Source organism: Terrapene carolina, unplaced genomic scaffold, assembly GCF_002925995.2.
Source record: "Terrapene carolina triunguis isolate 2854851 unplaced genomic scaffold, T_m_triunguis-2.0 Scaffold714, whole genome shotgun sequence".
Classification (NCBI taxonomy): domain Eukaryota; kingdom Metazoa; phylum Chordata; order Testudines; family Emydidae; genus Terrapene; species Terrapene triunguis.
Genome location: NW_020665065.1, coordinates 16,933,124 through 16,951,440, shown reverse-complemented (window position 1 = coordinate 16,951,440; position 18,317 = coordinate 16,933,124). Strand labels below are relative to the sequence as shown.

General features: G+C 43.5%; 1 protein-coding gene across 1 annotated transcript in view; it reads right to left on the bottom strand.

The window, feature by feature from the left end:
* Positions 1-18,317, bottom strand: part of FBXO42 (F-box protein 42) — a 96,607-nt gene that overhangs the window by 50,297 nt on the left and 27,993 nt on the right. Inside the window, exon 2 of the mRNA XM_024206409.2 lies at positions 8,587-8,853. Within this exon, the coding sequence (XP_024062177.1) occupies positions 8,587-8,836 (250 nt within the window). The 5' untranslated portion in view covers positions 8,837-8,853. The remainder of the gene's footprint in view (positions 1-8,586; positions 8,854-18,317) is intronic.

Genomic DNA, 18,317 nt, shown 5'->3' with positions numbered 1-18,317 from the left:
CTCCCTCAAAGCACAATGCAACACCACTTCATCTGCCAGCAGGAGCCAGATGCTGGAGAGACCAGGTGAGAGATGGATGTCAGAGATGTCTGGTGTCTATAAATATCTTTTTGCATTGGTGGTGAATAGGGGCTTAGTACACTTTGGGGCATTAGAAAATACACCTCTACCTCAATATAACGCTGTCCTCAGGAGCCAAAAAAAATCTTACCGCGTTATAGGCGAAACCGCGTTATATCGAACTTGCTTTGATCTGCCGGAGTGCGCAGCCCCGCCCCCCCGGAGCACTGCTTTACTGTGTTATAGCCAAATTCATGTTATATCGGGGTAGAGGTGTAGGTGTTTTAAGATAAACAATGCCGGTGTTCTATGCTGCCACGCAAGTCTGTTGTGTCCTAATCACCGCGCATATTGTCTGTGCACAACTGCTTCTTTGCCAGATGAGCATCTGCCTGTTTGTTGAAATGAACCTTTGAGGAGTCACAATACATTATAATGAAGTTCTCCGAACATGTTGGCTGCTATCGGCAACATGATTTTAAAATCAATTTACAATTAAACATTCCTATTAGAACATACCTTAATTAAAATCGGTTCATTTCTCACATTACTAAAGGGGAAATTTAGCCTCTTCGCTTGTGGCCACAAAGGCCCCCATGCAGAGCAGGACCAGAACCAGAGCTGCTGGTTCTGTATGTGGGGTGCAGATTTATGCTGAGGGATTTGGGATGGGGCTCTGGGGATCCACCAGACATTGCCCCCAGTGGAAGGAGAAGTGTCTGCTAAAGCCTCAGGGCTGCAGTAGCTGTCACAGAGCAGCCTGGCAGACAGTCCAAGGCCTGGAAACATCCGCTCCTGCCAGCATTCACAAAACCTCCTGTACCAAGCCACAATACTTAAGCCAGATACAAGAGGAGAGGATTTAGCTCTTCGAGAATCTTAACATTAGCAAACAAATACCAGATTTGCCTACCAAGGGAATAGCTCACTGAGAGCTGGATTCTAGCTTCAGTTATGCACTGCTGTCATGGAGACTGGTCTATGCCCCAGACTGTCTCCTGGGAGTGACCCCTTCAATTTGCCAGGCCCCAAGGACCTACACTGTTCAACAGGGGCAGGCCTGTGGCCTCCAAGGTTGGGCTGGCGGCACCAGCATTCCCAATCTCTCTTCATGGCTCCGTGCGGCAAATCCAGCCAAGCCAGACTCCGGCTGGAGGCTTGTACTGTGACCTTTCAGGGCACAATGCTCTCAGGGGGTATGTCTACACTGCAATTAGACATCCGCTGACGGGTTCGCAGGGCGTGCAGTCAGAGATTTGAGGCCCCTCCCACTTTGCAGGGTCCTAGAGCCCAAGCCTGGAAGTCTACACCACAGTTAAACAAACCCACAGCCTGAGCCCCACGAGCCCAAGTAAGCTGGCTCACGCCAGACTCAGGTTTTTAATTGCAGTGTAGACATGCCCAGGGAGTATTTACAGTGACACAGCCAGTCTTTTCTAAACAAGGTAACCATTTATTAGTCACCTGGCACACGATCTGAAAGTCCTTAGGCTACAGAAATAACGGTTAAAGCACAGTCCATCTTGGTTAGCCCAGAGGCCCAGCCAAGCTGCAGCAAACCCCATGTTCAGGCTCTGTCTCTCTCAGTCTGACCTCCTTAGCCAGGGCTTGTCTACACTTACAGCACTGCAACGACACAGCTGCGACACTGTAGCGCTTAGCGAAGACACAACCTACGCCTACGGGAGAGCTTCTACCGTCAGCATAGGTACTCCACCTTCCCGTTGCCATAGCGCTGTCTACACCGGGAGTTAGGTCAGTATAACTGCGTCACTCAGGGGTGTAGATTTTAAAGTAGTTATACCGACGCAAGTTTGTAGTGTAGACCAGGGCTCAGTTTCCAGGTGAGAGCCCCACGGGCTTCCTCCAAAAGCCAACACTTTATCCCCCACCTCTCTTTGGTCTCAGTTTGGGGCCTTGGTTCAGCCCATCTCCCGCTGGGTCATTGGTTGCTAGATGTCAATGTCCTGATGACTGGGTTTTCCACTGATAGGGGACCGGCCTCAGCCAGTCCTTTGTAAAGACCCATTCAGGCTACGACAGCTAGGGGCGACAGACAGACAGACAGACACCATCTCTTAGCCTGCCCTGAGAGCAAGTGTAGGCCAGGTTTACACTACAGATCTATACTGGTATAACAACATCACTCAGGGATGTGAAAAATCCACCCCCGAGAGATGTAGTTATACCGACCTAACCTCACCCCATCCCACCCGTGTAGACAGCACTATGTCGAAGGGACAGCTTCTCCCATCAACACAGCTACCGCCTCTTGGGGGATAGCTCAGTGGTTTGAGCATTGGCCTGCTAAACCCAGGGTTGTGAGTTCAATCCTTGAGGGGGCCATTTAGGGATCTGGGGCAAAAATCTGTCTGGGGATTGGTCCTGCTTTGAGCAGGGTTGGACTGGATGATCTCCTGAGGTCCCTTCCAACCCTGGTATTCTATGGAAGATTATGCCGATGGAAGAAGCTCTCGTCAGCTGCACGGGTGCAGCTACGCCACTATAGCGCTGTATGTGAAGACAAGCCCTTAGTCCTTTCTCCCCCTACTAGGTAGCCATGCAAAATATAGTGGAAACTGAGGCACACATAGGATTAAAAGATATTTCAGAAAATTTTCACTTTGTCACAACCCTCTATCTCCTGCATTTAGGCAGCAGCAATTTAGAGATATAGGATATGCCTGATATTAGAACCTTGCCCCTGAGAGCTGTCCTTGGTCCACATCTCCAGACAAAATAGGAGGATTCTTCAACTTATTGAACAGTTTTTCCATACTGCCCATAGCACAGGAATTGTAGAAAATTGATACCGGAAGTAAAGAAACACTAGGAGAAATCTATAGCCAGGAGAATTAAAGACAATAAGAAGGATTTCTTTCAAGTATATGGAAAACAGAGCTCAAACTAACTTGATTACAAGTTTGGTTGATAAAGGTAGCATTGATGTAATATACTTAGATTTCTATAAGGCATTTGACTTGGTACCACATGACATTTTGATTAAAAACCTAGAATATAAAATTAACATGGCACATATTAAATTGATTAAAAACTGGCTAACTGATAGGTCTCAAAATGTAAACGTAAACAGGGAAATAAGTGGGTATGGTTGCTAATGGGGGTCCCACGGGGATCAGTTCTTGGCCCTACACTATTTAATATTTTTCTCAATGACCTGGAAGAAAACAAAATTGCTGATACAGTTTGAGGATGACACAAGAATTGGCGGAAATGGTAAATAATGAAGAGGACAGGTCACTGATACAATGTGACCTGGATCATAAGCAAGCCATGCAAGTATTAACACAGCTAAAGGTATACATCTAGGAACAAAGAACATAGGCCATATTTACAGGATGGGGGACTCTATCCTGGGAAGCAGTGAGTCTGAAAAAGATTTGATGGACATGGTAAATAATCAGCTCAACATCAGGTCCCAGTGCAATACTGTGGCCAAAAGGCCTAATGAGATCCTTGGATGCATAAACAGGGGAACTTTGAGTAGGAGCAGAGAGGTTATTTTACCTCTGTATTTGACACTTGTGCAACCTATGCTGGAATACTGAGTCCTGTTCTGGTGTCCAGAAAGATGTTGAAAAATTGGAGAATTCAGAGAAGAGCCACAAGATTGATTAAAGGATAGGAAAAAACATGCCCTCTGTGATAGATAGATAGACTCAAGGAGCTCAATCTTAAAGAGAAGGTTAAGGGGTAACTGACTTACCATCTATAATCCCCTAAATGGGGAACAAATATTTGATAATGGGCTCTTCAATCTAGCAGAGAAATGTATAACACGATCCAATGGCTGGAAGCTGAAGTTAGACAAATTCAGATTGGAAATAAGGTGTAATTTTTTAACCACTGGAACAATCTACCAAGGGTTGTAGTGGATTCTCCATCACAGAATTTTTAAATCAAGACTGAATATTCTTCTAAAAGATCTGCTCTAGAAATTTTTTGGGGAAAGCTCTCTGGAGGTCAGACTAGACAATGGTCCCTTCTGGCCTTGAAATCTAGGACAGTGGAGATTCTAGAACTTGACAAGAGATTTTCCCCAAAATTCTTACTGAAAGCCCTGTGCTGGTGAAAAACAAAAAAACAAAACAAAAAACCCCTAAGTATCATACTCGGGGATTTGTGGCAGGAAAATGTCAAACTAAAGCCCTAGATCCCTGGACAGTTGGTCCCCAGGAGGCCACATCGGAAATGTAACCTGAATTATATGATTTCAAAGCAGAGATATCCTGACAAAAAGGAAAAATTAAGCATTAGAAAACAAATAAAGCATTTACCTCAAGTGACCCTCTCTGCACTGTAGGGTACAGGTGAGCAACTGCTTCTGCTATAGTCTATAGTAGCTGCTAAATTGACATGCCTGCTAAACAACAACTCCCCCCACCACACTCCCAGTATTAAAGACTAACTAGTCACTCAAATCCATGATGCCTAAAGACACTCATCCCTGTTGTACACAGTACGCCTCTCCCACATTCTTTTTCCGGGTGAATCACTAACTTCTACTTCATTCCAAGCTTCTCCTTTATACCTTTAAGCCATGGTAACTGCAAGAACAAACAAGCAGGTGACTGCACATCACATAGCAGCAGAGGGTGAGAGTTTCAGATGAGGGGCTGAACGCTGTGCTGCTTTAGGAGTGCTGGAGAAGGGTTTGTTACCTCCCATAACTTGATGTGCTGAAAGAATTTTGCATTGCTCACTTCCAGAAGGGCTCCATCTGAACTATGACCTGTCAAACTCAGAGCAGGGGACAGAATACTCAGAAGCGATACAGAGCTTTACATGTTCAAAGAACTCAGCAAACATCCATTCTCGACCTTCCCATGAGGTAGGTAAGTACCAACCCCATTTTACAAAAGAAGATCGCACAAGGTGACTTCCAGGCTCCCCACAGAGCCAAGACTAGAAACTCAGGTACACCTATCTACTTCACTTTTCCTGCCAGCAAAGAACCAGCAGTAAGTTTTGCACATTGCTGTTAAGCTCCAACCTGCATACTACAACGGCCAGCACACAGAGCTCCAGAGACAGAGAAAACCCCTGCCCCAGAGGGCTTAATCTAAGGGCATGTCTACACTGCTCATGTTACAGCGCGGCCGCAGCAGCACTATGACATGGGCAGTGTAGGCACGCTTTATCGCCGGGGGAGAGCTCTCACAGCGATAAAAAATAACCACCCCGAACGAGCGGTGGTAGCTTTAAACGCCAGCAATAAAGCGCTGTCTATACTGGCACTTTTCAGCGCTAAAACTTTTGTCGCTCGGGGGGGGGGTGTTTTTTTTCACACTCCTGAACGACACAAGTTTTAGCGCTGAAAGTGGCAGTGTAGACACAGCCTAAAAAAAAAAAAGACACAGATGAAGGGTTTGGGACAGCAATAAAACAAGCTAATGAGTATCGGGATGAATCAGCACAGTTATTTTTGTTGTGGTGGTTTTTTAAGGGGGTAGAAGTAAGCTGAGGGAGAATCGCAGCAATGTGTCCTCCCCATCCACTCCAAATCTTTTAAACAGAGAGATGGGGATTTGTGCTTTACCTGCAAGTTAGGTATTTTACAGAAATACCAGGTGGTGACAACAGCTTCCAGGCAGAGAGAGAAAACCTCTGCATTTCAGTGGCCCTCACCTCCAGGAGACCAAGCAGGTGACATTTTCAAACTGGCAGATAATGTGGGAGAAGGTGCAGAACTCCCTGCTCAGAGAATGCAGCACAGGTCATTTAACGAACGGGACACCGACGGCAACTGCAGGCCTAAGACACATCCCACAGGTGTGACCAGGGGAAAAAATGCAATGAAAATAAAAATACCCTGTGTCTTATAAGGCAAGTTTGCCTTTTATAATTCAGGCCTTTCTCCCCTGACAGCTCTCAGCCCTAATCAAATCCAATTCCATCAGTACAGTATTTACTGTTTGATATTAATTCCCATGTATTTTGCACTGCCCTCAACTTACTATGCTACTATACTGCCCTGTAGGATTCTGTGCATTTATCCAGTCCACCCTGGGGCAAATCAAGGCAATTTAAATATCAAGCAGGAAACCTTGATCTAAATAATTGATTTTCATCTTGTTTTGCATTTGTACTTTTTAGTTATTTTCCTAAAGAAAGGCCGAGTCTCACTAGCTGATAACTATTAAAACACACTGATTTTTCAATTACAGTCTTTGCACTAAATTTGGTGCTTCTTTTCACTAACCAGACAGATACGCTATATCTATATGATTTATTAAAGTAATTTGTAGCTTAACCTACACTTATTCAGAGTCTTATCTTATTATATTAGAAATTGAAGTGAATGCTACATTTCTTATTTACTAGATGAATATTTTTTCTTGTGTCAGGCTCCGTTTGGATGAAAATTTGAGAATTAAAAATGCACAAAAACAGCATTTAGGGTTTTGTTTTGTTTTTTAAAAGTAAAAAAAAAACTACCTCAAATGTGCTGGATACATAAGAAAAAAGTTTATCAGAACACGTTTTGAATTTAAAACTAATTTATTAAACAAAGGCAGTATTATCTGTAGTTAGTGAACTGAACTGATTGTTTCTGGTCACCATATCCTTTGGGATTTTAGAACTAACGGATCTCAACCTCACATGTAGTTTTCCTGCTTTTACAGCTCCCAATTAGTTTTACTTTGAAACAACTGCTCATTGAACTGAACTGGCTGAATAAACTAAATGAAGAAAATATTCTCTCTGCACCAGCAAAAGAGGCTACTGTTGTCAAAAGCGGTTTTAGCACTTTGACAAACTCTGGTTACAGGTGCTTAGTCAGTGACTTCCACCAGTTCAGTAGTCTGTCTTTAAAACTTGCACAGCAAATATGTACTACTTTTTTATTTAAATTACTTTTAAATCAGATTATAGTAAGATTAAGCCTTAATTTAGGTTGTAAATTTCAAATTTAATTTTAAATAGGTTTGTTTTTAATAATAAACCTGTATTTAAATTAAAAAAATCATTTTTTTTTAAACTAATTGATTTTTATCCACTCCTGGCCAGTCCTCATCATTCTACTATCTGAGCATCTTGTGACAGGAAATACAGGTAGTGGTCGGGGACATGGAAGCATTTTGTTTCTTAGAAACAAGACATTGGTTGAGACATCAGCTGCTGGGGAGGGGAAGCATCCTCTCTCCTTCGTTTTGGGCAGACAGAGATGAATTTAAATTTGGGAGAGGGTCTACCTAATTCACTGTACTTTATAGGGCACCTATTGCTACAGCATCTGAATGCCTCTATCTTTAGAGTATTTCTCCTCCCAACACCCTTGTCAACCAGGTCAGTGCTGTTATTCACATTTTACAGAGCGGGAGCTAAGGCCCAGAGAGACTAAATGCCTTGCATAAGGTCACACAGGAAGCATGTGGCAGAGCAGGGGACTGAACCCAGGTTAGCAACCTAATCCTTAGACCATCCATCCTCTGCATTTGGATTCCTCATTATCATCATCCCAGCAAACTCAGAGTATCTAGCTTTCCCACTATACCTTATCCAATATCTGCCTGTACATCCAAGAACGATAAAGCACTTTTGCTGGATGCTTCTGCTACAATGAGCAACACTGAAAGAATGCTGATATCAGGGCCGCCCGGGGGGGGGGGGGGGGGCGCAAGTGGGGCAATTTGCCCCAGGCCCCGCAGGGGCCCCCACGAGAGTTTTCAGGGCCCCCCATGAGAGTTTTCGGCAGCAATTCAGCGGCAGGTCCTTCACTCGTTCCGGGACCCGCCGCCGAAGACCCCAGGCCCCCTGAATCCTCTGGGCGGCCCTGGCTGATATTTAAAACATCCGTATTATGCTTCAAAATTAGTATTACATTGAGGTAAACAGGAGTAGCTCATAGCCTGGAACATTAGCCCTAGGGTATCTGCAGACACCGGCAGATATTACTACATCAGTTTACATGTAGTTCATATTATGAAGTTTATCTTCTAAACCACAAAAGCCAGTGACTTAATTATGTTTTCACATGAAGGCTTAGATTCCGGACCACAGTTATGCAGCAATATGTGCAGCCACATTAGACAGTGAGCCCTGGAATGAATACCGTGCTACAGTGAATGGAGATGAGGGATGTGAATGCAAGGCGGGCAACAACGCATACACCAATACCTGGGGGTACTACGGAAGTAGTCACCTGGCTAGTTTTATCTTGACATTTTTGACAAGCACAGTACATCGAGTCTGCCAGGTTGGTGTGGGACCAATAAGCAAACACAATACCCCACGTGTTTATAGTAGATAAGAGACTTCACTATGAGGTGCTTTGCTGCTAGTCCTATCTGCACAGAATGAAGCAAACAGCTTTAGTTATTCTTCTGGCATTAATTCAGTAAGCACAACAAGACTCTGGAGCATCCAGATTAACGTGTGGAGGGAAGGGCAAGCAACAGTGACAGCTGAATTTTAAAAACACTGCAAAAAGATTGGACAGGAAAACTAATAGATCTTTCCTCAAATGAAAGGATAAAAAGACCTCACTGCTGCCGTTTGTACCTTTGATGAGGCGATACCACAGTTTGCAGACAAGGGCAGCGGTTTTGTGCTCCTGGTATGGTGAGAGGAAGGACAGGATGTATTCTAAAACCTCTTCTGGCAGCTCCAACATCGATCGGTTATGCCTGGTCTCCTCAACCTCCAGCTCAGCATGTGGCTCATCGTCTTGCTCCATTGGTCCTTCCACCACTGCTTCTTCTGGGTCCACAGCCATGAAACTGTCATCTTCACTGTCCGAGGAACTGGCCATGGCATTCCACTCCACAGCTTCAAGAAGAAGGGGGGGAGGGGGGGAAATCACATTAACATTATATAGAAATAGTGTGCTTAGAAAAGCCTCAATCATGGATTTAGACATCAGATCTACACCAAGTTCTGCTTCAATAAACTGCAAGGCAAAATATTTTGATATTTCAGTCCTCTGAACTGTGATGCCCAAAGTCTGGCTCTGGGCAAAGGTCATGTATATTTAGGGTCAAATGTGCAAACGTCTCTTCGCCGTACAAAACGAATGCTTAAGTACTGCCATCATCGAAGCAAAAAGTTTGTCTATGTTTGGAAAGTGAGTAAGCCACCTCCTTCCTTTACTGGCGTGCGCTTTTAGAGACTTGTTCTTTATCCCAGAGATCCCCATTACAGCTAAAATGGCAAACCTGAAAATAGTACTTAAAAAAACCCTAATGCAACTCTCCTCTCGCTCAACAGCCTGAGAAACTACTCAAAGAGCAGTGCTCTTATATATGCGTGCGCACTCACAAAATATTTCCCGTCATAGGAATATATATTACTGGTAAATGAAACAATGAATTCACACGACTGTGGCTCTTTGGGGTAATGATTGCTAATCTGGCTCCCAAATCAGTGAGGTCCGAGTATCACTGCTCTACAGTAACTCCTCTAGGTGAGTATTTTTCAAAGTTCGGGTCATGACCCAGTACTGGGTCGTGGCATGTAAGGCACTGGGTTGCTCTGGTCAGCATCGCCGACCGGCACGTTAAAAGTCCCGTCAGTGGTGCCGCCCAGCTAAGGCAGGCTAGTGCCTACCTGTTCCAACACCGCGCTGTGCCCCGGAAACAGCCAGCAGTGGGTCCGGCTTCTAGGCAAGGGGGCCACGGGGCTCCGCGTGCTGCCCCCATCCTGAGCACTGGCTCAACACTCCCATTGGCCAGTTCCCAGCCAATGGGAGCTGAGGCAGGGGTAGTACCTGCAGGCGAGAGCCGCGCGGAGCCACTTGCGCGCCTCCGCCTAGGAGCTGGACCTGCTGCTGGCCGCTTCTGGGACACGGTGTGGTTCACGGGGCCAGGACAGGCGGGAATGCTGCCTCTGCACCCCGGCTGCGGTGCTGACCGGGAGCCGCTGGCGGTAAGTCCGCACCCCAACCCGCTACCCCAGTCACCTGCCCGAGCCCTGAGCCCTCCCCAAACCCGGAACCCCTTCCTGCACTCCAAACCCCTCATCCCTGGCCCCAGCCCAGAGCCCTGACCCCCTTCCGCACCCCAACCCCCTACCCCAGCCCTGAACCCCTCCCACACCCCAAACCCCTCATCCCCAGCTCCACTGGCTCACGGGCATCAACAATTTTCTTCAACTGGGTCCCCAGAAAAGAAGTTTAAAAACCACTGCTCTAGGTAACTAATGTTCTTCACTGCTGGGCTCCCAAGGGAGGGAGCTATCCAGTTTTTCTTGGCTGGAGGGCTGGCAGCCACACAGAACGTTGGAGAGGGAGAGCACGGGCAGGAAGGCAAGGTGGACAGGGATCCTCGGAGCTTCAAAAGCAACAAGAGAAAGGATAGCCTTTGACTCTCATTCCTTTCACTGCTCCTCTTTGCTAACCCAGTGTTTTGCCAGTCAGGCAACTTTCCTTCCAGGCTGTGATAACTTTTCAGGGAATGTGAGAGAGGTGGAAGAATAGGAGGGGGTTTTGTCCAACACTCCCCTTTGGCAGCCCCCTCTGCTCCACTGCCTGCTCTTTCGTTTGTGCTCAGAGGCCTGTAGCCTTGTCCATGCTGTGACAGCAATAGAGAGAACGCTGCCTAAAGCTGGTAAACAGTCTGGAACCACTACACACGTGTCTACAGGATTTCACAACAGTGTTAAAGAATCATGTTTAAACCCTACAACAAAAGCTCTCTTAACTTAGCCCTGGTCTACACTTGGGGGGGGGGGGTGATCTTAGGTCGACTTACCTGGCCGTGAGGATGGCGGCGAGTCGACTGCTGCCACTCCCCCATTGACTCCACTTCCGCCTCTCGTGAGCTGGAGTTCCAGAGTCGACGGGGAGCGCGTTCGGGGATCGATTTATCGTGTCTCGTCTAGACGCGGATAAATCGATCCTCGATAGATCGATCCCTACCCACCGATCCAGCGGGTAGTGAAGACCTGCCCTTAGTTTAGCTGTAGCATGGATATGGATTGCTGTGTTACGATTAGCCCTCCCAAACAACTCACAACATGACAGAAACAAGCTAAAGGAGCTACTGCCTAGGCATGTGGTCAGCATCACGCGTGGCAGTGATAATGCATGACAACGACACAAGCGGCCTACTTTAAGTGAGCAAGATGCACAAAGTAATCAGTGGAACCAGCCTTACGCTGGAGGCCATCACCACCAGTGGTCACCAGAAACAGAATGATTGTTTAGGGGGAAGGGGAGTTTTAATAAAACCAGGGTGAAAAACTGTTTCAGAGTTTCTTCTTATGGGTAATTTTAAGTGTATTTAATTTATGCACAATATTACAAAGTCTATTACCATGATCGTGGGATCAATTTCTAATGTGGATCTCAGCCAATATACCACTTGTAGCGACAATGTTCCATCTTATCTGGGGCTGTGACCCCAAGCTTAAGTTTTATTGATAAGGGGGAAAAACAGAAAATTGGTGATTTCAGACTGGAGAGGCTCATTAATGTTAAAAAGCCTTTAAAGAAATTTACTGCTACTAAAAGTTAAGGTTTTAAGGCTGACAAGATGTCCCATGTTCATTTTAATGGTTCTCTCCAGGTATAGATCTAGAGATTACCACAATGAAGAAATTCAATCCCATATCATCTGTTAATGTAATCAAGAATGGGTTTGCAATCCCCCAAGCAAGGAACTCACCACAGGGCCCCAACAATGGTAGGGTCTTCTCCTCTAGGCCCCCCCCCCTTTGGGACAGGGGTCTAGAAGGAAAGAAAGGGGAAATTAAAACTTGAACTGGGAGTTGCCTGCTGCTGAAAGCAAAGGAGGAGACTGGATCATGGAGCTAAGGCCTGGTCCACACTACCCCCCCCACTTCGGACTAAGGTACGCAAATTCAGCTACGTTAATAACGTAGCTGAATTCGAAGTACCTTAGTCCGAACTTACCGCGGGTCCAGACGCGGCAGGAAGGCTCCCCCGTCGATGCCGCGTACTCCTCTCGCCGAGCTGGAGTACCGGCGTCGACGGCGAGCACTTCCGGGATCGATCCGGGATCGATTTATCGCGTCTAAACCAGACGCGATAAATCGATCCCAGAACATCAATTGCCTGCCGTCGGACCCTCCGGTAAGTGTAGACGTACCCTTAGTGAGGCCTCAAGCAATTGCCTCAACCTCCATTGCTTGTGTTTATGGCCAAGGGAAGGGTTTAATAAGCTGTGCATGTCAATGAAACACAGCCAGTCTAAAGTATTCAGAGGTCATGGCTGCTTAAAAGTAATTGTTAATGACAAATGGTTACCTGTGCCACCACAGATTAGTGAAGCTGAAAGCACGAATTGCTGTCACCTACGCATTTTCTTCACTTCACTCAGTTTGAACAATAAAAACAGTAATAGTCAAGTCACTTTTCTTATCCCTGTGCTCTAATGTTTGGGTTTAAATGTTTCCTAGTTTGAAACCCAAATAAATAACTTATTTATATTTATAAAGTGTGAAAGCTTTTTTTAAATAAAAACATGAAACAGAACCTAAATTTGGAGCCAAAACTAGCTGGCAAGGCCTTTTTAATGAAATAGTCCCCTTTATCTATATAATCAGATAAAGAACATGGTGTCCTTATAAACCATTTGATTTTCATGACAGAAGATACCATCCTCAATTTGCCCAAATAGTGCCAGAAATTAAAAGAAAAAACTTTCTATTAGTGAAGGTCTTTCAGCCGGTCATCATTTCCATTATTGTCCATCATTAATTTGTACAGTTCCTAACTCCCATCACAAATACAAATCAAAAGCTTCATTTAGAGGTCAGTTGTGTAAATAAAGATTGGCTTTAAAATATGTTTAGAAGTAGGAGGAGTTTGCTCCTGATACAGATTTCTGAAACATTTTATTAGCTTATCCTGCAGTAGAATTAACATTAATTTGAATATAGCTCTAACTGTGTTAGCTTTTACTACACCGATAGCCACATGAACAATTCTCTTGCGTATGCTAGAACAATGGAGTCTCATATTTGACAAAAATAGAGATCCAGTTCGTAGAATAGGAGGCAAGTCATCACTTAATCTACTTGTTACATTAACTGCAGAGTTTTAGATAGAAAAGTACTTACTTGATAATTTACTTAGATGGCTTACAAGTAAGTCGCTATAGTTTAAACAAATAAGAAATAAGTAAAAGGTTATTTGAATACCACCTGTGTCCAGCTGTCTATCCACAGCAGGTACGGAGAAGAAAACAGCAGGCAAAGTAGGGGTTTATGGCCCTTCAGGCCTTTGTCAGTATCTCCAGCTATTTAGATATGACTAAAAGTAATAGGATAATACAATAACAATAGTGCTAGACTAGGAAGTGCTTGCTGTCTTAAACCAATCGCTGCAGGCAATTCTGCCAACCAATGTGGTACACAGGTTTCTGTCTTCATTAAGACCATCCTAGTCATTTTAAAAACATCAAACCCCATTTCCCAGGAGAATGACTAATCCCGTTTTAGTGGAAGAGTTGTGGTAATTTGAGTTTACACACACACACAGCTGCCAGGCTAAGGCATCAGTGGGATGGGTTGTGCTGCAGCTGCTCCATAATTACATGCTCATTGCTAGTTCAAACCAGCTTTTAATGTTCATGCCAATGATACCGTAATGAAGAGCAATCTCTCTCCATGCTCCCAGGGGAGGGTTTTTTTTTTTTTTTAATTTAAGCAACAAATTTCCTTTTATGTATAGATATATTTTAAACAATGTGCTAAATTATAAATGTTGATTTGCAGGTGATACAAAGTGCATCAATCTTTTTCAGCGTTTCCAACAAATTGATCAGCTTAAGACAACTTTGCTGGATTATCAAGGCACATCTGATGGCTCCTAGAGCCAGGAATTAGACAGTCATTCAGAACACTAAAAGAACAGGAGTACTTGTGGCACCTTAGAGACTAACAAATCATGGGTTTTAGTCAGGAAGTATAACCCATTCAGAACACTGCTACCCTCTTGCACAGATTCAAGAAAGACTGGGATGGGACGACGCAGCCTGGGAATGGGAAGAGAATCTGAAGGGGAACAACTAGCGGTTTGTTTTCTCCCCAGATCTGATCTTTCCATCATACGTTAACATAGCAAGCAGTAAGTTAGGAGACTATTATCTTTATGTAGCCACTCGAGGGAGTAGTCTGACAGTAATGTGACTAGAGCATGAAGGAGTCCAATTTACAACGTGAGATGGACTTGGGCGCATACACTTGGTAGCTGCCTGCTAACAAGCCTCTCCAAGCCTTCTCCCTCAATGAAGGAGAAACTCCAAAGTCAAGTGGTCTTGACTTGCTCAGGAAGCTAACAACCTAGAATAGCATTAACAAAGGGACCCAATGAGAAGAGAAACTTTGAACAACTACACCTCTACCCCGATATAATGCGACCCGATATAACACAAATTCGGCTATAACGCGGTAAAGCTGCGCTCTGCGGGGCGGGGCTGCGCACTCCGGTGGATCAAAGCACGTTCGATATAACGCGGTTTCACCTATAACGCGGTAAGATTTTTTGGCTCCTGAGGAAAGCGTTATATCGAGGTAGAGGTGTATTTGTTCTGTTGAGGGCTAGGGAACCATTTTCCAGTTGCCAGAACATAGTCATTCTTCTCAAATAAAGACTCTTGATCTAATATCTGATTAATACAGAATGTAATATGGAAGGGGAGAGATCACTGGCTGGAAGAGCCAGGTAAAATCAACCGGTAAAGTACCTTTTCTAAACAATGAGCTTAAAGATTAAAACTTTAACTGACAGGATATTTAACTCTGTGGGTAAAATATACTTAATAGGTATAAAATTTAGTTTATAATATAAATCACAACATCAAATTAACAAAGTTAATAACAAAATAGCAGGAGACCCAGATCCCCCTACTGAAGAAAGTTTGAAGTTAGAATGATCACAAACATTCCAACATTTATGTTAATTGGAGAAGGGTGAACTCAAAGATGGTATAAATAATATCATAACACCCAATATTATAAAGATGTTTGATAAGATTGGATACAGATTGGTTCTCAAGCGAAACCCCCCTCCAGCAGGGAATTAAAATGCCCATAGAGGAAGTATAACCCAGACTCCCACAATCAGAGGGGACCAGACGACAATGGGAAATGCATAGATAGGGAGGGAAACAGGATAAGAGAACAAACAGGCATTAAATATTGTTATGTTTTAATAGAAAGATTAATAAAAATGTCAGGGCTCAATTAAAAAATTTAAAATAAATCAGACTCAGGATCAGGTACAGCAACATAGATGTGTAAAAAAGGGAAAGCAATATATGTTGGAGTTTTAAAATTACTGTATGATGGGAACTATCTAAAATGTCATGTTTAAAGAGGCACGAACGTAATGGAGGCCTGGCTAAGGGGTTCATTGCTTTTAACCAATGGTAATATAATGGGCGAGATCAGAGTTGAATTCATGGGTGAGTTTATTAATGTCATGACTGTTACTGTTAAAGGGGTGAACAATCCAACAAAAAGGAAAAGGGTATTCTGCTCACTGAAAAAGGATTTCCCCAGTATCTACAGGAAACACTTGAAGACACTTCTTGGACACAGACACTGTCTTTCTCTCCAGGGCAATCTAACAGAGGAGAGGTGGCAATACTCTCTGCTAAACACTTCCCTTTTGTTGTTTCTGCAGAACTTAGAGACAGAGGGCAGATATATTTTAATTAAGGGCTCCTTGAAAGGTAAACGTATCACGTTAGCCAATGTGTATATGCTCGCAATCAGGGGCAGCTTCTCTTTTTCTTTTTTAGGGTCTTAAGAAGTTTTAGGGAAAGAGATATTATTCTAGGGGAGGATTTTAATGAGATGCTTAATCCCACTCTGGCTCAAATAATGGACACAGCAGGTGATCAGGAGGGGCAAGAGCAAATTTGTTGCATCAATGAGGATCTGATGGGCATCCGGTGGGAAATGAATCCAGATGTCAGGGTCTACACATTATTCTTCTGCTCACGGATCTTATTCCAGGATGGATGTGATTTTTGTTTCTAGGACCTTGGCTAATTTGGTCAAAAAAGCTGATCTGGAAGTTATTACTTGGTCTGACAAGTCCCTGCATACATCAGATTAAAAGACTGAGGCCTGCTCTACGCCACACAGTTAAATCAATGCAAGGCAGCTTACATTGACCTAATTGTGGATGTGTCTACACTAAAATTTTGTTCCCACTGACATAACTGCCCTGCTAGGCTGACTTGGTATAACTCCATCTTCACGAGCAGGATAAAGCCAAGGTTGATGTAGTTAGGTCTACAGTGTGTCAGTGTAGACACTGTTGCTTATGTTGAGGGTTACTGGCTTTCAGGAGCTGTCCCACAATGTCCCCACACTGACAGTACAATCAATACAAGCGCTCCTGGCGAGTACGTGCACCGCTGACACAAGATGTGAAGTGTAGAGACACATAAGCGATGTAATTACTGCGGTGGCTGTATGCTGATGAAAGTTCGGTCGACTTAATTTTGTAGTGTAGATATGGTCTGAGACGGAGTGAAAAAACAAAAGGGCCTGGTGGTTGAAATAGCTTTGTTATACGACTCCCTCAGAATTCAAAAGTTGGAGGAAGATTTTCAGAAATTATATGGAAGAGATCAATAAAAATGTTCTCTGGGGTGCTGGAAAAGCAGTAATGAGGAGGAACCTTATAATTGAAGCATTATATCTCAAAAGGATGAGAGCTCTTAAAGAGTTTGGTTAAAGAACTTTCTGTTTTTGGAAGGTAGACATGAATCTACAGGTACTAAAGGAGTGTATAGAAAATAAATATGATGAGAGGGAAGATTCACCTGTTACAAATACGCAAGACTGAGCAAACAGATATATTAAACAAATTATGAAAAGGACAATAAAGATATGTTTTTAGCCAGAAAATTAACAAATAATCAGCCATCCATCCTGGTTAGAAATAAAAAGGCATTAAACAGATCTCTGAAACTTTTTCCAATCTTTGTACACTTCAGAACATCCAAACCCTAAACGTATAGATATTTGAGAAGTGTGAAACTACTTTAGCTCTCACAGGAAGGTCTTGATAGGTAAATTACTGCAAAGGAAGTTGAAGTTGTAGTTGTAATTGAGAATTTAAAATCCAATAAAGTGCCAGGTCCCGATGGGTTTTCTGGGGAGTATTACAGAGCTCTAAAGCAAGTGCTGGTCCCTGTTATAACTGAATTGTTCATTGGTATATTGCAAGGAAACAAGATTCCAGATTCCTAGAAAGAGGCAAAAAGCGTGGTCACTCCTGAAGGAAGAGATCTTACCAATTGTGCAACATACAGACCTATTTCTGATTAACGTGGATGTTAAAATTTATGCCAAGAACTTAACAAGCAGATTGCAAATCATCTTGTCCAAATGTGTTCACCCTGACCAATTTGAGGCAGGCATTTATCTGGCAATATCAGATGAACTCTGAATTTCATCTGTAATGTTAATTCTAGTAATCTTCCTGAGTGCTGCTTCCTTTGGACGCTGAGAAAGCCTTTGAGTGACTAGAATGGGAATACCTCAGGCAGATTTTGGTACGGTTTGATTTGGAAATAAGTTGTATAGGGACATATCAGCCCTATATACTCATCCTTGAGTTTCTGCTATGGTGAATGGTCATTAATCCCCTCCTTTTAATTTGTCTGGCAGTACGGGACAGGGTTGCCCCTGTTTGTTTTGGCAATAGAGCCATTCGCAATAAATGTGAAAAACAGCCCCTTGGTAAAGGGTATCAAACTGCCTGCTGGATTAGAACACAAAATAGCTCTGTTTGCTGATGATGTTGTCTTATATTTTCAGGATCTAGAAGACTCAATTAAAAATTACAGAACAATTGACTTTGAAATTTGGGCAGGTATCAGGTTTCAAAATGATGATAAATCTGAAATTTTAGGAATTAATATTTCCAAAAAGGTCAAAACAAACTGTTGTCAGCTCCATGGATTTAAATGGGAAAAGGAATCTTTAAAGTATTTAGAAATACACACTGTGGAGAAACAAAAGTTTTAAGGCAAATTACCCTCCCCTGTGGAATAAATAATAAAAGGCTTGGAGAAATTGAATGTGATATTTCTTGATTAGGCAGAATAGCCTTGGTTACGGTTGAGTGTCCTCTCAAAGTTATTATTTTTGTTTCAGTGCACCCCTGACAGGACATTAAAAACATGGCAGGATGTGCTATCAACATTCGTACGGAAACATAAAAGACACAGGGTGAGTTTGAAAGTTCTGTATAACATAAAAAGTAAGCTTTCCCTAATTTGATTGATTATGCATCACGATTAAAACGT